At 36.4% G+C, this 23,702-nt stretch overlaps 1 protein-coding gene across 1 annotated transcript in view; it reads right to left on the bottom strand.

The window, feature by feature from the left end:
• Positions 1-712: 712 nt before the first annotated feature.
• The window catches only part of LOC131944537 (uncharacterized), a 219,900-nt gene continuing 196,910 nt past the window's right edge, over positions 713-23,702 (bottom strand). Inside the window, exons 6-9 of the mRNA XM_059305211.1 lie at positions 1,867-1,971; positions 1,678-1,702; positions 1,169-1,461; positions 713-739 (exon numbers count right to left, since the gene is read on the bottom strand). Of these exons, the coding sequence (XP_059161194.1) occupies positions 713-739; positions 1,169-1,461; positions 1,678-1,702; positions 1,867-1,971 (450 nt within the window). The remainder of the gene's footprint in view (positions 740-1,168; positions 1,462-1,677; positions 1,703-1,866; positions 1,972-23,702) is intronic.

Here is a 23,702-nt window from a genome sequence, read left to right as displayed (position 1 = left end):
CAACACAAACAATATTTAGAATGCAGAAGCAACACATACAATATTTAGAATGACAGATGCAACACAAACAATATTTAGAATGACAGAAGCAACACATACAATATTTATAATGACAGATGCAACACAAACATTATTTAGAATGGCAGAAGCAACACATACAATATTTAGAATGACAGATGCAACACAAACATTATTTAGAATGACAGAAGCAACACAAACAATATTTTGAATGACAGAAGCAACACATACAATATTTAGAATGAAGGATGCAACACAAACAATATTTAGAATGACAGATGCAACACAAACAATATTTAGAATGACAGAAGCAACACATACAATATTTAGAATGAAGGATGCAACACAAACAATATTTAGAATGACAGAAGCAACACATACAATATTTAGAATGACAGAAGCAACACAAACAATATTTAGAATGACAGAAGCAACACATACAATATTTAGAATGAAGGATGCAACACAAACAATATTTAGAATGACAGAAGCAACACATACAATATTTAGAATGACAGATGCAACACAAACAATATTTAGAATGACAGAAGCAACACATACAAGTATTTGAAGTATCACATTTAGATTTACATAGTGAAGTATCACATTTAGATTTAAATTGAAAATTATCACATATAGATTTAAATCCAAAAGTATCACATTTAGATTTCCACAGTGAAGTATAACATTTACACTATCCAACAACCAATGCTGTGGCTTGCTACAGATGTTAAATTAAAACGTTTTACAAATTGTGCAAATATGGATCTAACAAGTGGGTGTGTCGAATATAAATAATTGTTTTATTACACAAAATAATACGACAATATAATCTTCGATGAACTATGCCAGAAGAGTGAATCTCGTAATTAGTTTGTGAAAAGGCACGTTTGTTGGTTTTAATCTCTTGTTGTTGTTGACCTTGTTTATCATTACTATGTTTACTGCAATAACCTTAGTAAACATGTTATACTTCTGACTGTATTGTGAAAACAATTTAGGAACAAATTCGGAAACAACTAAACAGTGAGCAATCAGTCAATGTTACACTCGTGCTTGCAAGACACAATTTTAAATACAATTTATCTCCCTCTTGTAGATCTAGAACTGTTAGACAGGACCCGTGTGTGACCTTATCCCTAATCCAAACTTCACTTATATAATCTTCTGTGTTGTTGTCATCTTGATAGCCAGTCTTGGTTTTTGTTGACAAACGTTTGCGATATAATGCGATGGATGCTTCACCCTTGAATACTGCATCTATATTAAAACTGAGACAGTAAAGCCCGTCTGTGGGTACTGTAAACTCTCCAGTCGTTGGTTGAAAGCATCCACCAGTATTACAGAACACTTGACTAAACTCTGTAATGGCGGCACCAGCGGTGAGAGATAAATCATGTTTTATCATGGCACTAAACCCAACATTAGATTGACATTTTGTTTCTGTATAAAATATAAAAATGATAAAATTAACATTTGCTCATTGATAACCTATGACTTTATAAAGGTAAGCGAAGGCTTAAGGTAATCTATATCGTATGTGTGTAAAGACATTTATAATTACATTATTAGATCTAAGACAAAACTTAATAAAACACATTTTTTACACGCATAAATTAGATGTCTAGAAAAAATATCACATGTTGCCGATATACTCACCTAATGCATCAAGCTTTTCAGTTAACTGAAGATGTACATGGAACAAACATAAAGACATATATTTAGCTTCCCTTAACTTTAAAAAAAAATTCAAATGAATATTCCTAGTATCTCACAGAAATACCACATAAAATCTAGCTTACGATTCAATTTACCCGAAGACCTAATCTAAAATTAAAATCAATTTACCTGAACAGAGCTTTGTTCTCTTGATTTCATCAGTTGACTGAAGACATTTTGTAAAGACTCAAATTGTGAAAATCTTTTTGCCAGTACTTGACACATGGCTCCAGTCTGTACAGATATAAAGGGGTAAATTTACTTGTCTATAATTTCATAAAGGATTAATTTAGTTGTTGTGGTTGTCTTTAATTTATAATTGGTTAATTTATTTTTCACTGAACCGTGGTTGTAAATAATTTTATAAGGGGTTATTTTATTTGTTCCTTATCTGTAGCTTTCTATTATCTAATTAAATGGTTCATTAAAATCTAACGTAACAACAATCTCTAGTATTTTTTGAAGGGTTTGACTTGGAATGGATAACGTGTTAAAGATAAGAATGTACAGCTACCTTTAATTCACCTTGTGTTAATTTTGTATCAGTTCTAGACAAACTTTCTGATAATTCGTGAAAGGATGTTTCGTGATCATTTGTTGTCTTGACCAGACCTTTAGTGACCACACTTAGTTCTTCTATGTGTTTCTTGTTGTCACAGCTAGCTTCATTTATTTCTTGTATTGACGTCATCATTTGCCTCATGTTATCAGAATGTCTTTGTGTCGCGTTATATTGTTCTTCTACTTTTTCTGTCAACACATCCAAGTTTTTCTCTATTTGTTCTACCCTTCTATTTTGTTGTTTTGATTTCTTTGCTTGAGATTTTAGCTTGCCTTCAAAACGTGTGAGTTTATCATTGACTGTGTTGATATTTTCTTCTATCTGGAGATATTTTCTTTCTAGTGAACCAGTTGTCATGTCAGTGACGTCTAGCTTGTGTAGCAGAGACTGGAACTCTTCTATCGAGACTTGATGTAAATAATATGTAAGTAGTTAGATACACATACACACTCGAATCTAATAACGATTATGTTCTTCGAAACAAGTTATAAAATAAACAATAACAATTCTATTATCGAACACAGACGAACACAAATAGCATATATATATATATATATATATATATATATATATATATATATATATATATATATATATATATATATATATATATATATATATATATATATATATATATGTATATAAAGTAGCTACCATATTTGGAACTGCCATCTGTTGATTCATGTTGTGATTTTTCAAAACTGCCACCTGTGTTGCGACTGTCTGATGGTGAAGTACTAGAGAGATATTCAGCTGGTCCTGGGCTATGGGTTGTGTCCCGTTGATTTTCTGCAGTATATACACAACACACGTAACAGTTAACTCAAACATAATAGATCATTTTTTTTAATAAAAAATCTATCTTACTTTTAAGTATTTATATCTAAATCTATTCATATACCTAATAAAGAAGAATAACTCCTCAATGAAGACATATGTGTCTCTTCTAATCCTTGCATCAAGTCTATAAATGATTTTGTGTTTGTATCTGTATCTGTTAGCCAACAGTTACATTCCTTTATAACCTGGATTAAATGTAAAAATGCTATAGGTATATCATCTATAACATTATGCCTATTAATATTACACGTACATCCCCAACACCTTCAATCCAACATGTTAAACACGATGATCGTATAAACTTCATGTATGTGTTTATTTTAATAGCGTTAACAACTTACATCATTGATGTTATTTAGTACTGGAGTCAACACATTATTTTGATGTTCTAAAAACTTTAGAAATGTTGATAAAGTTTGTACCTGATAAGTTGGTCTCATCTAAAAAAAAAGTTTTAGAAAATTGTTAAGTAAGTGGTACGTCTAATTGATAGCAGTTTAGACTATAATATTTAGAGGGTAGTAAACTTGAGATTTTTGTTCATTTTTTAATTATACTTGGAATATTGCCCTTTTTTAAAATAATTAATTACAAAACTGAAAAATTTAATGTTTACATTATGATGTTACAATGTTAACTCAGTGAAGGTCGTCAAATGTCATGACACAGTAGCTGGACTAGTTAACGAGAGATTATACTCAATATGAAAAAGAAATTTAACACATCAATGTATTGTGAACCGTATTATAAAAACAGATCCAGATGGACAGACTTACTTTTCTAAAGAATTTTTGCTGTAATGGCGACAGGTTTACACTAGACTTTTGATTTCGGTTTTAAAATTTCTATTTTTATAAGAAAACATGTCATATCGGGATTTCCCAATGTTATTTTAAAGGTTAAAAATATTACGACATGTCTCCGATTAGTTAGCACTATACAAAACGCGAAATCAACTTATTGATTATATTTTTCCACTTGCCCTATTCTAGGTATCGATAATATTATATTTAAAGATTTGTTTTTCTATCTATTTGTTATTATTGTTATTTTTTGACAACAAATTAGAATGGTACATTTATCCACTATTATCCAGAAAAGTGAAATTTGGCAACATCCGTCTTTTCTTAACTTATTCCTATGGTTTGCGTCTTGATTTACTATGCGCACTTTTCTTAATGTATTTAAGACAATGGAACCATTTAGTTAAAATACGTTAGACAATGGTGTAGTCCGGCTGTAGACACAGATCCTGGGCTCGATGCAGTAGGTCGTCACCTGATGGACTGTCCCACATGTCCCAACCAGGTGCTGGATTACATGGGGAAGAAAACAAAATACCAAAGGAAGCCAACGTGTATAGCTACTTGTAATGTGGGTGAGAGAAATTCGTTATTCTCAACCATTTTTAGAGTGTCTGACTAATTAGCAATAGCTTAAGCCGGTAAAGACCTTATAGTTGGCCGTTTAAAAAGTATAAGTAAATAAAATAACAGACATTTTAAATCATAGAAATGTTTACACGCTTTGTATGAATTGTTAGTAGAATTTGTTATTACATTAAATATGAATGTATGTGGGAAATGATTTTGAAATGGATTTGAATATAATTTTTGTTTGTTACATTTCCAACAAAAATTAAAATAGAAAATGGCTAAATACCTTTCAAGACTGATACATAACAGAAGTACTTTTTAAATTCATGTACTAGCCATGGTGATGTTTCAAAGCTAATATTACTCTTTATAGACAATCACCAATTATACCGTTTGCTTTAGATTTAATCCATTTCCCTTGATAAAGATACTACAGATTTGTGTTGCTGTAATATTCATATATAAGTATATCGATCAGAAGAACGTTTTTCTCTTAATAAAAAAAATACTGTTCTTTTAAAAAATATATATATATTCCTAATTACTTCCTGTTTATTCGATTAGCATTTCAAGGGAAACATCAGAAATTAATATTTCATTTACACAAACAAACAAAAAGAAGGGACAAAATGTTCACTATAACATATGTTTTTTTTTATTTACAAAAACATGTTTACAAAATAAATGTTTTTCTCGCCGTATTAATCTTACATAAAAAGTATAAATAAACAAGACTATGTGTAGATTTGCTGTCCATTTGCACAACGTTCAAATTCTAAAATAAAATGTACTAAGTAAAAATATACCGTTGAATATTGGAAAGCTTAGGGTAAGCTGTTCAATAATAGTTTCAGAAATATTTTAAACATATTTTTGTTTACATTTAAGAAAAACCAACAACTAATCCTCGTCCCAGTGCACCCCACTAAAATTGAATACGCCGTAGTTAGTTCCAACGTGGAGGTGATCAGACCAGTCAAAACGCAGTCTGTAGACCTGAGCTCCACTGCTTCCTGGGCAGGTACATGTTGTGTACGTGTACCTGGTCTCTCCTAACTTCCCATTATGTCTGTGTATCCAGTGACCTATAGAGACCTTCTTAGAACAGCCGTGAGGATGTGACACTATAATGGTCAGCTTGTCCACATCTATCCGACTCTTGTATTTGTCCCTTACTTTCTCTCGTAGATCATCAAAGCGCTCAACCATCTCTCCCATTTTATCAGCTACATCTACGTCATGTGTCGCACAATACAACAAACACGTGTCTCCAACAGTGTATGACAAACCCACCTCATATCCATGAATGTTGACCACTGGACTTTTATCATCATCAAACCACAACCTACAGCTGGACTGTCTCGCCTCACTTGAATCAAAAACCACATGTCTGGCTGTCAACACCCAAGCCTTCCACCACACTTTACTGGGTGTGTCCGAGTGGTCACATTCAGGACATGGACAAGTTCTGTAGCCCCTCATTCCGTCTGTGTACTTTTCCACAAACCACACCATCCCAGTCCTTGTCATCAGTGAGTTCTGTCCCCTGGTGTTGTAGCAAGGATATCGATCTTTAGTACCTGGTACAAACTCTGGTCTGTCTGGAATGGTCAACTTAACGGCTATCCTGACTGTTAGGGCAGCCAGGTCGTTGTCATGGTAACAAGAAGGAAAATTTTCAACAGTTAACTTATTTAAGGTATTAATTTTTTATGGCCGGGATTTTTGTTGCAAATTACCAAGTGTTTGTAAAGATTTATCTCACCTTGACCCTCAAAACATTCTTGTAATTCAAGTGTACCTGTACAGGTAAACAAAAACGGGTCTACGACAAATTCCCGAAAGACACTTGCCCGAATGCCGTTTGCCCGAAGGCCGATTTCCCGAATGGACACTTGCCCGAATGCGACAAATGCCCGAATGGACACTTGCCCGAATGCGACAAACGCCCGAATGCACACTTGCCCGAATGCGACAAATGCCCGAATGGACACTTGCCCGAATGCGACAAATGCCCGAATGGACACTTGCCCGAATGGGACAAATGCCCGAATGGACACTTGCCCGAATGCGACAAATGCCCGAATGCCACTTGCCCGAAGGCCGTTTGCCCGAAAAACGTTAACATTATATATTACTAAATTTAAAATGTTGGTAAACAAAACACATCTACGCAAAAAGAAAGTGAAAAAAATAATATTATATATTACCACGCAGACATTTTAAATTAATTTGAATTTGATATTTAAAAAGTTTAGAAACATACTTTCTCTTCCATATATGAAATTAGACAAAAATACAATTTTCATTCATCTCCGGATTTTAAAATGAGTTTTGCTTTCTTTATTAAGTAATCGCTTCAACACATTGTCTTAACAAGGTGCATTAAATGGAGATCAAACATATTTGACTACGTTTAGTTTCTAAATTTGCCACCTAGACCTCGCCTCATTCTTCTGTTAAATGATCACTACACAAGTTAAGCATAATAAGATAAATCAAACAAACGCGCCTCTGTTCAATGTTGCGAGACGCCGCGCCGCCTACACCATGTCATAAGCGCTATATAACCACTGCGACACGTCGGCTAAACAAGGTGTTCAAAACATTCATCAAAAGAATGTTAGAACACCGCCGCCAACATCACCTTACATTTATTAAAGAATAAAGTTTCTCTTACTGCACTTTCTTAGTTTTGAAAAAAAAGCTAAATTTAAAAATATAAACAACATTGTTTTATGCTTAGAATTGTGTTTATAATCAAAGTTTAAAATTTAAATTGATTAAAAAATGTCTATTTGGATATATTATTTATTATCTAATATTAACATTTTTCGGGCAAACGGCCTTCGGGCAAATGGCATTCGGGCATTTGTCGCATTCGGGCAAGTGTCCATTCGGGCATTTGTCCCATTCGGGCAAGTGTCCATTCGGGCATTTGTCGCATTCGGGCAAGTGTCCATTCGGGCATTTGTCGCATTCGGGCAAGTGTCCATTCGGGCGTTTGTCGCATTCGGGCAAGTGTCCATTCGGGAAATCGGCCTTCGGGCAAACGGCATTCGGGCAAGTGTCTTTCGGGAAAACGTCCGGCTCCCAACAAAAACAGTTGTATGATTATAAAAATTACATTTGCCGTTAAACATTAATAAAGTAAAATAAGAATATAAACTCTATAACTTCATGTATTACAACCTTTTCTATCATCATTACCGTCCATATGATATCCGAGCAATAAAAAATTAAAAACAAAATATTTTATAATCATCGAATAATTTAAGCTGGCTTATTGACAACGTTATTTAATTTGTGTTGTTTTATATGAATAATATTTTACATAAAATAAATATATTGGAGCTACCTGTGAAATATTTGGTTAAGCAATCCTCACTGGCCATACTTTCTGAATCATCTAGACTTACAAAGGTACTGTAATCTAAAAGAGGATATGTTTGTAATAGATTTCTTCATTGATAAGTGTTTATAAAGTTAAATAAAAATACTACCATTGGCTTCAATCACACAATGGAATGCAAAAAAAAACTCCCAAAATCTAAGACATATATTAAGATGATGTAAAAGTTCTAATATAATTAAGATGTCTTATATACTCTAAGATTCATTATACATATATAAGATGATTCATTAGACATATATTTTTGAGATGTTCAAAACACTTCCTACCTAATGTATTATGTTTTTCAAGTAAATGAAAAAAAAAAAAAAGATGACAATAATTTAACGAAAATAAACGTTTGTTCAATAAACATAAAATAAAATGACCTAAACTGTGTACAAGCCTTATTAAAATGTTGTCGATGATTTAAATACGTGTTTGAATCACTTCGTTGATCACATCTTGTTGCTCATAGTTAGTGTTCGCATTGTTTAATGTGCTGTTATGCAGCTATTCCTACCTTCGACTGTATATAAAAAAGTCTATCGTCTTGTTTAGTAACAAAAAGACTGAGTCCACTGGTGTCCACGGTTTGGAAATGTTTTGGGCACGCCACTATCGCGTCAATAACTTCCTCATTCATTTCTCCAGTCACATCGCGTACCTGTCTATACTGTAGACTAGACTAACAACACACATACTCACCATTAAGGGAAACCCTTCCAATACTGTAGACTAGACTAACAACACACATACACACCATTAAGGGAAACCCTTCCTGTACTGTAGACTAGACTAACAACACACATACACGCCATTAAGGGAAACCCTTCAAATACTGTAGACTAGACTAACAACACACATACACACCATTAAGGGAAACCCTTCCAATACTGTAGACTAGACTAACAACACACATACACACCATTAAGGGAAACCCTTCAAATACTGTAGACTAGACTAACAATAACATACACACAATTAAAGGAAACCCTTCCAATACTGTAGACTAGACTAACAACACACATACACACCATTAAGGGAAAACCTTCAAATACTGTAGACTAGACTAACAACACACATACACACCATAAAGGGAAACCCTTCAAATACTGTAGACTAGACTAACAACACACATACACACCATTTAGGGAAACCCTTCAAATACTGTAGACTAGACTAACAACACACATACACACCATTTAGGGAAACCCTTCAAATACTGTAGACTAGACTAACAACACACATACACACCATTAAGGGAAACCCTTCAAATACTGTAGACTAGACTAACAACACACATACACGCCATTAAGGGAAACCCTTAAAATACTGTAGACTAGACTAACAACACACATACACACCATTAAGGGAAACCCTTCCAATACTGTAGACTAGACTAACAACACACACACACACACACCATTAAGGGAAATCCTTCCAATATTGTAGACTAGACTAACAATGCACATACACACCATTAAGGGAAACCCTTCCTATACTGTAGACTAGACTAACAACACACATACACAACATTAAGGGAAACCCTTCCAATACTGTAGACAATACTAACAACACACATACACACCATTAAGGGAAACCCTTCCAATACTGTAGACTAGACTAACAACACACATACACACCATTAAGGGAAACCCTTCCAATACTGTGGACTAGACTAACAACACACATACACACTATTAAGGGAAACCCTTCCTATACTGTAGACTAGACTAATAACACACATACACACCATTAAGGGAAACCCTTCCAATACTGTAGACAGACTAACAACACACATACACACCATTAAGGGAAACCCTTCCAATACTGTAGACTAGACTAACAACACACATACACACCATTAAGGGAAACCCTTCCAATACTGTAGACTAGACTAACAACACACATACACACCATTAAGGGAAACCCTTCAAATACTGTAGACAGACTAAGAACACACATACACAACATTTAGGGAAACCCTTCAAATACTGTAGACTAGACTAACAACACACATACACGCCATTAAGGGAAACCCTTCCAATACTGTAGACTAGACTAATAACACACATACACACCATTAAGTGAAACCCAGCAAATCTATGACGTCAAACAGTGGGGTTTTTAATGAAACAGGCGACACTTTCTTTTGGCGTTTGCTCAAGTACACCCAACTGTAAACGTCTTTTTGAATTCTAAAAATAGAAATGGAAACATTATTGCAGTGTTGTTTTTTTTAATCTAGACCAAAGTATTGTTTGCTGACCGTTTTGTTTGATTTTTAAATTTTTTGAGTGCACTATGATTCACTTTGCTCTTTGGTTCCCTACACTAGGATACGGTGGGCGACTAAATTTGATGATTTATTTAAAACAGGGACGCACACGACTCCTTTCAATAAATAAAATTGACACATCCTATCATAAGTTGTGCTGTCCGTTAGCTTTAGATACGTTACATTTTCTTATAGCTTGAGCTTAATATAAGTTACAATGTCTCATAGCTTCAGATAAGTTACACTGTCTCATAGCTTCAGATAAGTTACACTGTCTCATAGCTTCAGATAAGGTACACTGTCTCATAGCTTCAGATAAGTTACACTGTCTCATAGCCTCAGATAAGTTACACTGTCTCATAGCTTCAGATAAGTTACACTGTCTCATAGCAAAAGCTTCAGACAGCTTACTCCATATAGTATACCCTAACTTTTAAAACATTAGCAAAAAGGTAACTATGCTCCACAAATAAATATATACCATAATTGTTAACTATAAAACAAGTCCTAACCGGTTGCCACAACAAGATACATTTTTCTTGTTTACTTTAATTAAACGAATTAGTTAATTAACCCCAATAAAGAATAACCAACTTAATAAACAGTGTAAAAACTGTGGACAGCAGCTCGGCCCACGCACGTATACGGTACGTGTACATTTTTATTTTACCTTTAACTGAATACTTACAACAAACACAAAACTGTATGCTAAAAGAGAAAGATAAAGCAGTCATTGTCTAATTCGTGAACAAATATTTGAGTATGAATTGTAAACTACATAGAGTGGCTTCTATTTACTTGAACGAAAATATTAAAATATTATTTTGTTTGAAACATGTAGAATACACTTTGTTTTTAGTGGTGCTTATGTTGGTTTTCATTTGGCCTCGACAGTTAAAAATCATGAGAAATTAAAACAAGTAATAAAAATGTTCGTCTCTAAGGGTTCATAGCTGGGTAAAACTCCATTTCAGCGTATTTTATTCTCCGTTGCTTGTTTACCTCCAGTTGAGCGTATTTTATTATAACAACCGAAACACACCAAAACATTAGGAAAACACGATTTATTTTTTGTATTGTATTTTTGTTTTAGCAAATGAATAAAAATGAATATTTAAAAAAACACGACTTGTTTAGTTGTATTGTATTTTTTTAAAAAAAAAGGCATTTGTCTCATGGTGAAACTGATACGCTGTTAATCATTCTGTTTTGTATTTATGCAACAAATGTACAAACTCTGTGTTTTTTAATTTGACAGTTTTGCTAAAACTGAAAAAATTATTTTACTATAGAGTTGTATGTTATTTAAATTCATAGTAAATCTACCATCCTTCCCTTTTTTGTATGAGTAAATTTCTGACTTTTAAAAAAATTGATGTGGGGTCGTCCATAAATGACGTCACACTCGTAAGGGAGAGGGGGGTCAGCAATTTTATGACGGTGTGTGATGAGGGGGAGGGGGTGGGGTTTCAGATGGTGTGACGTCCCTTTTTTGCATTATAAAAAAGCAATGTTAGAAAAACAAGTTTTAGCCGTTATTTCACGTTTTAGAAACCGGTTTTAATAAATTGTAATATGAATTGATCAAAATACTCTATGTTGACAGAGTTCTGACAAGATTTTGGAAAAATTATCGATGTTTTAAGAAAAATTCAACAGAAATTTTGAGGAGGGGGGGGTTGTAGGCTGAAGTGTGACGTCATTTAACGGAGGGGAGGCGGGAGGTAAAAATCGTAAAAAAAGCGTGTCATCACAAAAAGCAAGACCCCCCCCCCCAAAATGACGTAGCACCATCTGAACCCCCCCCCCCCCCTCATCACACACCGTCACAAAATCACCCCCCCTCCCCCTACGAGTGTGACGTCATTTATGGACGACCTCTAACATTTTTTTTAAAATGACAACGTGAGTTGTCACACTTTCTCTAACACTCCAAGCCATCCCTCACCAAATTCCACCCCCCCCTCGGCCAACTTTCGGCAGCATCATTGTGCCTTTTAATACTTTTATTCAGTTTAGTTGAAATTGGAACACTTAATTGTACAAAGTGTGCATCTCTATTTTTGTAACCAACAAAGCACTTCAGTCAGTCTCTTTGTTGTTTTTTATTCATTTGTTAAAACAAAAATACAATACAAATAAACAAGTCGTGTTTTTTAAACATTCATTTTATTCATTTGTGAAAACAGAAATACAATACAAAAAATAAATCGTGTTTTTCTAATGTTTTGGTGTGTTTCGGTTATTATAATAAAATACGCTCAACTGGAGGTAAACAAGCAACGGAGAATAAATTACGCTAAAATGGAGGTTTACCTCATAGCTGATTACATAGTACATATACACGGGGTCTGTTTGTTATGTCAATAAGGGAGTGATCAAATTAGTAAACAGAGAGAACAGTGACGCACGTTGGTCTGTCCCGTAGCTCTGTCCCGTGGCTCTACTCTGTCCCGTGGCTCTACTCTGTCCCGTAGCTCTGTCCCGTGGCTCTACTCTGTCCCGTGGCTCTACTCTGTCCTGTGGCTCTACTCTGTCCCGTGGCTCTACTCTGTCCCGTAGCTCTGTCCCGTGGCTCTACTCTGTCCCGTGGCTCTACTCTGTCCCGTGGCTCTACTCTGTCCCGTAGCTCTGTCCCGTGGCTCTACTCTGTCCCGTGGCTCTACTCTGTCCCGTAGCTCTGTCCCGTGGCTCTACTCTGTCCCGTGGCTCTACTCTGTCCCGTGGCTCTACTCTGTCCCGTAGCTCTGTCCCGTGGCTCTACTCTGTCCCGTGGCTCTACTCTGTCCCGTGGCTCTACTCTGTCCCGTGGCTCTACTCTGTCCCGTAGCTCTGTCCCGTGGCTCTACTCTGTCCCGTGGCTCTACTCTGTCCCGTGGCTCTACTCTGTCCCGTGGCTCTACTCTGTCCCGTGGCTCTACTCTGTCCCGTGACTCTACTCTGTCCCGTGGCTCTACTCTGTCCCGTGGCTCTACTCTGTCCTGTGGCTCTACTCTGTCCCGTGGCTCTACTATGTCCCGTGGCTCTACTCTGTCCCGTGGCTCTACTCTGTCCCGTGGCTCTACTCTGTCCCGTGGCTCTACTCTGTCCCGTGGCTCTACTCTGTCCCGTGGCTCTACTCTGTCCCGTGGCTCTACTATGTCCCGTGGCTCTACTCTGTCCCGTGGCTCTACTCTATCCCGTGGCTCTACTCTGTCCCGTGGCTCTACTCTGTCCCGTGGCTCTACTCTGTCCCGTGGCTCTACTCTGTCCCGTGGCTCTACTCTGTCCCGTGGCTCTACTCTGTCCCGTGGCTCTACTCTGTCCCGTGGCTCTACTCTGTCACATGACGCTGTCCCATGGCTCTACTCTGTCCCGTGGCTCTACTCTGTCCCGTGGCTCTACTCTGTCCCGTGGCTCTACTCTGTCCCGTGGCTCTACTCTGTCCCGTGGCTCTACTCTATCCCGTGGCTCTACTCTGTCCCGTGGCTCTACTCTGTCCCGTGGCTCTACTCTGTCCCGTGGCTCTACTCTGTCCCGTGGCTCTACTCTGTCCCGTGGCTCTACTCTGTCACATGACTCTGTCCCATGGCTCTACTCTGTCCCGTGGCTCTACTCTGTCCCGTGGCTCTACTCTGTCCCGTGGCTCTACTCTGTCCCGTGGCTCTACTCTGTCCCGTGGCTCTACTCTATCCCGTGGCTCTACTCTGTCCCGTGGCTCTACTCTGTCCCGTGGCTCTACTCTGTCCCGTGGCTCTACTCTGTCCCGTGGCTCTACTCTGTCCCGTGGCTCTACTCTATCCCGTGGCTCTACTCTGTCCCGTGGCTCTACTCTGTCCCGTGGCTCTACTCTGTCCCGTGGCTCTACTCTGTCCCGTGGCTCTACTCTGTCCCGTGGCTCTACTCTATCTCGTGGCTCTACTCTGTCCCGTGGCTCTACTCTGTCCCGTGGCTCTACTCTGTCCCCTAGCTCTGTAGCGTTTTAAGTGGTGAATCTTTAAACAGTGTACTGCAATTTACAAAGCTTATTTGTAATTATATATTAACAGGTTGCATTTCATGGTACTATTACTTAGTCGGATAGGCTCCCGAAAAAAAACGGGGAAAAAAACTTTTTAATTAAAAAGCCTTTTACATTTATTTGCGTATGTATAAGTTACAGTACTTAAGGAAAAATATTTGGATGTACCAGGGACTCTTCTGAAAATATGGTTGCCATGGAAACGGCGGCGATCTTGGAAAAAACTACCTATGTGGAGTTCTAAAATTTCCTAAAGTAACATATAAACCGCCCATATAATCATTGATCTTTATTGTACTAACACCAATAGAGACAGCTGGCTAATTTTTGTAACCGAAAAACAGCTAGACATATTTTTTTCAAATTTTCAAAAAACATTTTGGTGAAATTCCATTGAATTTAGCATTATTTTCATTGGAATTTCGTCACACCAAATTTTGAAAATTAAAAAAAAATATTTCTAGAGTGATTTCTGTTACAAAAACTAGCCAGCTGACTCTATTAGCGTTAGTACAAGAAGGATCAATGGTTATATAGCCGATATTTATGTTAGTTTATGAAATTTTAGAACTCCAGAAAAGGATGTTTTTTTCAAAATGGCCGTCGTTGCCATGGCAACCATATTTTCAAAAGAGTCCCTGATGCAGGGAAATATTTTCCTTCAAGTACCCTAACTTAGATATACACAAATGAATCAATAAAAGCTTTTAATTAAGAAGTTGGTTTTTTCTAGAGCCTACCCCCTTAAAAAAAATCTCGATTATTTATTCATCAGAGTTTAAAATTACTTGAGCAGATAGGCTTACACGATTTAGGATGGAAATATATCTACAGTGGTTTTTGGATATCACACATTTGAACTGTTGTATAAAATAAACTAGATGTTTATTTATACGTCTTTTTTTAAATTTGTAATTTCCTTTAACGTATGTACTAAAAATGTGTATTTACATAGACAAAACATGTTAGCTTTTTTTTAATTGTTTTTTTTAATTATGAAATATAATATGGCGACACAATGCAACATGTGCAGACAGACGACAGCAAACTATTCTACATCCAGATAATTCTAAAATTTATGTACAAACAGGAAAAATAACAACTTGAGAAGAAATAAAATATTGTGGAAGTGACCCGCAGCATGATACGACATAAATGAGTAAGAGAAAACGCAATAGGGGTTAGCTTGCACTGGAGTCAATCATGGGGTAAAATAAGGAAAAGCACACAGATTTAACTGTTGAATGGTAAATTATGATTATTTAGACAAGTTTGTTATTGCTTGTCATGAAAATACAGTTTATATTTTTCAGTTTCGATTCCATTTATTAATCGTTTAAATAAAATGTTAATATAAACTATTAATTACAAAACGCTTTAAAATGTAGTTAATTTTTTAAAATTTAAGTTTAACTTTAAAACGGTTAACTAAATAACAGTACCATGAAATGCAACCTGTTAATATATAATTACAAATAAGCTTGGTAAAAGGCAGTACACTTTTTAAAGATTCACCACTTAAAACGCTCGACAACAAATTTTTTTTTGGAGTTTAAAAAAAAATTATAACTTGAATTTTGTCAGCCTGCTGAAGGGATCAGTCAACTAATGGCATTATCGTTATTAAATATTCAGAAAACAGTCTCTAACAAACATATGTGATCTTCAGTTACTTACACTCCGATCACTCTCAAGGGAAATAACCATGGTATTTGTTATACAAGGGACGTTATAACTAACACGAAATAATGTAACAATAACTAACAAAACAAAACATAACACGTGTGTTTGCGTGTGTATGAGGGCGTACATGAGTTTTTCCACTTGAATGCGTGTCTGTATGTCCTCATGTATTTGCTTGCGTATTTCATCAAATCATTTAACGGTAGTAGGCTCAAGCAAAATAGTTATTTAAATAGAAGTCTATAATTTATGTTCTACTTTTTAGTGCATTAGTACTTAAAAGCTTGTTATTAAAACGTTTTTTATGAACATTTTTTATGCATCTTCTGCTTGTAAGAACCCACCAAAATACGAGTCCGCCTAACAAATACCCAATATATCCTATCTGAGCAACACAACGACTTAAATGAGAAAATGTCTGGCATCTACTATATTGTTACCGAATGTATAAATAAAGAATAATGTTACAGTGATAAATAAAATAACACAATGCATTATAACATAACAACTGGCTGTTTTTAATTTAACAAACATAAAACCCTGAAGACTATCACAAAGTTCAACCACGTTTAAACTATTCAAAAAATTATCTGATCGAATTGCAAGTATTGATTACACGACAGACATGTTTGTAAATTACCGTCACGAGTTTAATTAAACCAATCAAAGAATTGTCAGATCAAATTACAGCTATTGATTACATGCAGGCACGTTTGTAAATTACGAGTTTAAATAACTTCAGGCCGAGAAATCGACATAAAACTGCAACACTTATCTGCATCGAAAATAGCGATTAATTTGAGTATATTTTTACGCGTATTTTTTACCAAGTAACTTCCCGAAGGGTATACATGAATTTTCGCAAATCATTTAGCAATCCGATAGACTGGGTAGTAATTCAGTTCAAGTCAATTGTAATAATGGACATTTACTGGAAACTCCCACTCAGCGGGCACAATTTTCATCGAATACTAAATAACAAAATTCGTTGTAACAGCTATATGTAAATGATATCGCTAAATGCCAGGGGAAATATAAAGTGGTTTTCTAACTAATTGGATAAAATTGTAAGTGTGATGTAGTCGAAAATTGGATAAAATTGTAAGTGTGATGTAGTCGATTATGTACCGTAGGCTGTCACGTGATCTTGTCGTTTAATTAAATCGATTAGAGACTACACGTCAATACACCTAACGACTTATAACATCGATGTATATGTCAATAGTGGTTAGAACAAGGGAGGTAACTGCCTCAGACAAATGCAGTAAATATTTCGAATCTTCTACAACTTTACAACGCCGTTGAAGCATTAACAAACACAAGTTTTTTTTTTAACCATCCACAGCTTAAAGTTATTCAATGCTCTATATTAAATTTACATTTTCTCTTTTACTTAGTTATTTTTAAAAACAATTATTTCTATACCCAGAAAGCCTATATGAGACGATATTTTTACCAGAATAATCGGTGCATGATTTGCACGAGAATCGAGGTTATAATCACATTAGTTGTGGTTGTTTTAGAATAAAAATAAATAAATACACAAAAGAGTATTTTTCTGAGAGTTTTTACAAAATGAAAACTAAAATAATATTTTCTCTCATGGTTATTTAAGCATTTTAAAATTACCTAAACTTTTAACTGAGATTTATTTTTTTTATCACATTCGCTTACTGGTTTACTAAAATAAAAATAAAAATATAATAAAAAATATAATAAAATGATACAAGTTAAAACTGTGTATAAAAGTAGGTACAAACAACCAATAAAAGCTCTATAATATTAATTTTGTCAAATTACATTTTAACCTGTGTTTACTATCCTTATCATACCCATCTTCGTTGCCCTTTCTAAAAAACACCAATATATATCAACATATATATGTGCATATTTATACATAATTTATATATAGTAATATATAATTGAAGTTCAAAATGTAATCTACATAGAATAATAATTTCAATATATAACCGAAATCTATAGTTGGACAATAAGCAATTAAGTTATAAACACTAATTAATTAGTAGCTCGGTTATTGAGTGGCTCCGAAAGACCATGAGTCCCAACACGACTCTGCCCACCGAGAGCCCCCCCTCCTTGTACGTGCTTGACCCCCACATCGTGGATCTCGTCCTGACAGTCCAGATCTTCATCTGCGGCACCGCCGGGCTCTTCGGTATCCTAGGCAACGCCATCAACATCCTGGTCTTCTACAAGCAGGGCTACAGCGACAGCGTCAACATCACCCTCACGGCACTCGCCGTCAACATCACCCTCACAGCACTCGCCGTCAACATCCTGGTCTTCTACAAGCAGGGCTACAGCGTCAACATCACCCTCACGGCACTCGCCGTCAACATCCTGGTCTTCTACAAGCAGGGCTACAGCGACAGCGTCAACATCACCCTCACGGCACTCGCCGTCAACATCACCCTCACGGCACTCGCCGTCAACATCACCCTCACGGCACTCGCCGTCAACATCACCCTCACGGCACTCGCCGTCAACATCCTGGTCTTCTACAAGCAGGGCTACAGCGACAGCGTCAACATCACCCTCACGGCACTCGCCGTCAACATCACCCTCACGGCACTCGCCGTCAACATCACCCTCACGGCACTCGCCGTCAACATCACCCTCACGGCACTCGCCGTCAACATCCTGGTCTTCTACAAGCAGGGCTACAGCGACACCGTCAACATCACCCTCACGGCACTCGCCGTCAACATCACCCTCACGGCACTCGCCGTCAACATCACCCTCACGGCACTCGCCGTCAACATCCTGGTCTTCTACAAGCAGGGCTACAGCGACAGCGTCAACATCACCCTCACGGCACTCGCCGTCAACATCCTGGTCTTCTACAAGCAGGGCTACAACGACAGCGTCAACATCACCCTCACAGCACTCGCCGTCAACATCCTGGTCTTCTACAAGCAGGGCTACAGCGACAGCGTCAACATCACCCTCACGGCACTCGCCGTCAACATCCTGGTCTTCTACAAGCAGGGCTACAACGACAGCGTCAACATCACCCTCACAGCACTCGCCGTCAACATCCTGGTCTTCTACAAGCAGGGCTACAGCGACAGCGTCAACATCACCCTCACGGCACTCGCCGTCAACATCACCCTCACGGCACTCGCCGTCAACATCCTGGTCTTCTACAAGCAGGGCTACAGCGACAGCGTCAACATCACCCTCACGGCACTCGCCGTCAACATCCTGGTCTTCTACAAGCAGGGCTATAGCGACAGCGTCAACATCACCCTCACGGCACTCGCCGTCAACATCACCCTCACGGCACTCGCCGTCAACATCACCCTCACGGCACTCGCCGTCAACATCACCCTCACGGCACTCGCCGTCAACATCACCCTCACGGCACTCGCCGTCAACATCACCCTCACGGCACTCGCCGTCAACATCACCCTCACGGCACTCGCCGTCAACATCACCCTCACGGCACTCGCCGTCAACATCCTGGTCTTCTACAAGCAGGGCTACAACGACAGCGTCAACATCACCCTCACGGCACTCGCCGTCAGCGACACTGGGGCGCTGGTGACGCTCCAGGTCTTCTACCTGCTCATGAACCCCTGGTTTCTCAAGGCCGACCTTGACCTTAACCCCACAGATCTGATCATGATTATATCCTTCTACCCCCACAACTATTTCATGAGGGTGTGTGGGTTCATCACGGCCTACGTTCTCTAGAAAGATGCGTGTGTGTGGTCTGTCCTTTAAAAGTTAAACGCATCTTCACCAACAAAACCGCCATCGTCACTGTGATATTAATCTTCGCTATCACGACACTGGATCTGTTTCCTCTGTACTACACCATCTACTTAGACTGGAGTTTATCACCGTCTCTTAATAAATCCACCCTTCACATCATCTACCGCCAAAACCCGTATATGGTGTTTAACATCTCGTACTACATCAACGATCTCATGGCGCCGTACACAACCTTCTTCATTATACTAATGAGCACAGCCATCATTACATTATACTAATGAGCACAGCCATCATTACATTATACTAATGAGCACAGTCATCATTACATTATACTAATGGATACAGCCATCATTACCATCAAGCTAAAACAACAAGCCAGATGGAGACAGTCCATGTCACATGTCAAGACAGAGACACACATCTCCAGCAAGGAGAGTAAGACAGTCGTCATGCTGTCTACCATCTCCATCGTGTTTATCGTCTGCCTCATCCCGCAATCTACCATCCTGACGGTGGTCATCTTCGTGCCAGACATCAGCTATGGGGGGAGGTACTTCTACCTGGCATTGATGGGCTACTGCGTCTCCTACCTGTCTGAGACCGTACTCTCTAGCGTCAACATCTTAGTCTACCTCAGGATGAGCCACAAGTACAGAGAACAGTTTTTTAGCATCTTTTCCCGGAAGAAGATAATTTAACAATAAATGTTGTATCGCGTAAAACAGGATGTGGGATTGTTGTATACTAATAAAAGCCTTTTAATAGTCCTGGTGATGGTCATTGTTCTTGTATTTATAATGGTTAGATAAACAAATCTCGACTTCGTGACACCCGACCTCGCTACGCCACTGTTTTTAATTAATTTTTAGATACAATTTTTATTTAGTTTACATCTACAAGCCAGCCCATTGAATTTCCAGGCAAGTGTATGCGTAATACACATTAAAATCAATTCTCAATTTCTAAACGAGAATGCTGATTTCATCACAAGATTGTACACGTTGTGAAGATTTTCCGAACACAAATCTCATTAACTATTATTGTAATTCAAGAGATAATTAGATGTAAATATAAAATTCCGAAAAAAATACCGTAAACATGCTAAACATGATAAATAAAAGGAATAGCTATATTATTTTATATTTCAGTAAATAAAATGTAAATTACATTTTATTATTTATATATAGATCTACGCAGTCTACGATCGTCACGAAAATAAGTTATAATCTTCAAAAGTAATGTGTAATAAAAAATGGTCTAATAAATTAATGTCATATTTGACACTAATTAAAAATTCATTAGTACTAATGTACAAAAAAAAAACACCAAATTAATGAGTGATGCAAAGTTAATTGTAATAGCACCTATCATTATATATATATATATATATATATATATATATATATATATATATATATATATATATATATATATATATATATATATATATATATATACATATATATATATATATATATATATATATTGTACATTTTATTAAGAAAACTTCATTGCTTTAATAACACGATTTAAAACGAAGCGTTAAGCAAGTTGCCTAGACAGGATCGGCTTATGGAGGGGGGAGTGGATTTCAAAATATTCTAATCATATATATATATATATATATATATATATATATATATATATATATATATATATATATATATATATATATATATTTATATATATATATATATATATATATATATATATATATATATATATATATATATATATATATATATTTATATATATATATATATATATATATATATATATATATATATATATATATATATATATATATATATATATATATATTTACATACGTATTACCTGTAATATAATATGTATATTTTATTTTCAATATCTCATTTACACCCGCAAAAAATTGAGAAAAAAATGTAATGTCTGGCAAGCCGGTCAAAAGTATGTATACTCGGAGCTTAGATGTGTGTTATGGTTTCCCGTGTTTGTTTTATTCTTTTATTTTTCTGCATTTATATACATAATTTTTAACAAATTTATTTTTACAGCTGTGTCTATGTAATAGTGTTTGTTAGTTACTGTTGAATAACTACTGCTGTAGCAGATATTGAAACAAAAATAAAAATCAAGGTGAAAAGGTAATTATTTCGATGTTTTTTGTCGGATTAAGAGTCCACTAACCGGCCTTGGCTTCCCCCCCCCCCCCAGCGGGGTCTGGTGGTACTTTGGGTACCTCATTGCACGAGATCAGTACGGGGGTAGGATTTGAACTTCATTTACTACTGTCTGGTCTTTTTAGGTCTATTGTCTTACCCAGCGTATACGTATGTGTGACTTTAATGTCGCTCTACACAATTACGACCTGTTCCGTTCTGGTGGTGAGTTGTTTTTTTCAGGATGGGTAGGGGTTATAAACACCCATAACCCCCCCCCCCCCTCCTGCCTACGACACTGCGCTAAGTTAATATTTTTTAATGTATAGATAACAACATACTCGATAAATTAAAAACAAAGAATACAATAAAAGAAAGTATATTTAACTACCTTATTAAGTTCAGCTAGATCACAATACCTCAGTTAACAGCACTCACCCGTTGTGTAAGGAAGTGATATGTGACGTGAACAATAATTCACCTGAGTTATATACCGGACACGTATTTTAATCATTTACCACGCGTGAATGGCTTTATGTGATCAAATTTTAACGGATCGAAAAACATCTAACGTAGATAGTGGTGTTTACTGGAGACGCGTGGACACATGATGTTGTCATGTAACAAGGTCAGGCCACCTGAAAATTTAAGACAAGTAGACATTAGGACTAGTAGAAAATTTAAGACTCGTAGACATTTGGACCAGTAGAAAATTTAAGACAAGTAGACTTTAGGACTAGTAGAAAAAAGGACAGTATATCATAGGACCAATATAACATAGGACCTGAAGAATATAAGACCAATATAATATCCAATCGTTTTAATGCCAACTAAAACACTTTTAGGTAGAGACTTATAGGTATGGACATCTGAAAACGTTGACAAATTAGATTTATTGTGCATGCTAAGACACTAGACATCTATACAAATAGAAGTATGTATAGATGGACACCTGCACAAAAGAACACATGTAGACAAGGACAACTGCGCATTTAGACATATGCTGATTTGTACACAGGTACAAATTTATACATGTTTGCATGGACAATTGATTTGTACACAGTTACAAATGGATAAATGTATACATGGACAACTGATTTGTACACAGGTACAAATGGATACATGTATACATGGACAACTGATTTGTATAAAAGTATATAATCTGTTCTACAAAAATGTCGACGTATTAAAACCAAAATAGTTTGCTTTTAAAAATATTAAAAACTATTAAAACAACTTTTTAAAAAATTCTTTTCATGAGGAACATTTAAGCACCTAAACTAAGGTAAATTAATTGCCTCTTACAATACAAAGATAGTTCTTAAACTTTAAAACGTAATTCATTGTCTATTACTTAAACAAGATACCGGATCAAACTGAAATACTAATGACGTCACATGCTTATATTGAATAGAAAGATCAATTGATCGATCATTGAAATCGAACTATGCTTTATTCAGTGACCAATTGTTTTTAAAGTTTATAAAAAGCAAAACGTCAGGAGCCCATAATGATGTTAGCCCTTCTATTTACATAGCAACAGTTGCTAAAGTAAACAAACATGCTGTACTTGTAAGAGGCTGTTGTATTAGATTTAAAGCTTCAAGGTCAAAGGTCACTAACAAATCATTGTTAAACCAAACGACGCTAGTTCCGACAATGGTTTACGTGTAATTCAATTGTTGACGTCAGTTATAAACACTGGCTTTTTGCCAAGGACATTGTAATATTACAAAATATCTTTCATTACATGAATTTAAAGTTAAAACACTTTAAAGCGACAAGAAAATAACATAGCCACGCTAATAAGAAAAACAACATAATACAACTAGACCGTCTACCATAGTGAAGTAGAAACCACCTGACTCATGTTGTGACCTGACACACGAACCGGCTGTAGTGTCCGTTCATAGTCATCTACTCGTTTGATGAACCTTTGAATTTGTTGGATTC

Source organism: Physella acuta, unplaced genomic scaffold (genome assembly GCF_028476545.2).
Source record: "Physella acuta isolate Inbredline_101_S28 unplaced genomic scaffold, ASM2847654v3 ptg000496l, whole genome shotgun sequence".
Lineage (NCBI taxonomy): Eukaryota > Metazoa > Mollusca > Gastropoda > Physidae > Physella > Physella acuta.
The sequence above is the reverse complement of the archived record's forward strand: the minus strand, read 5'-3'. Positions and strand labels throughout refer to the sequence as shown.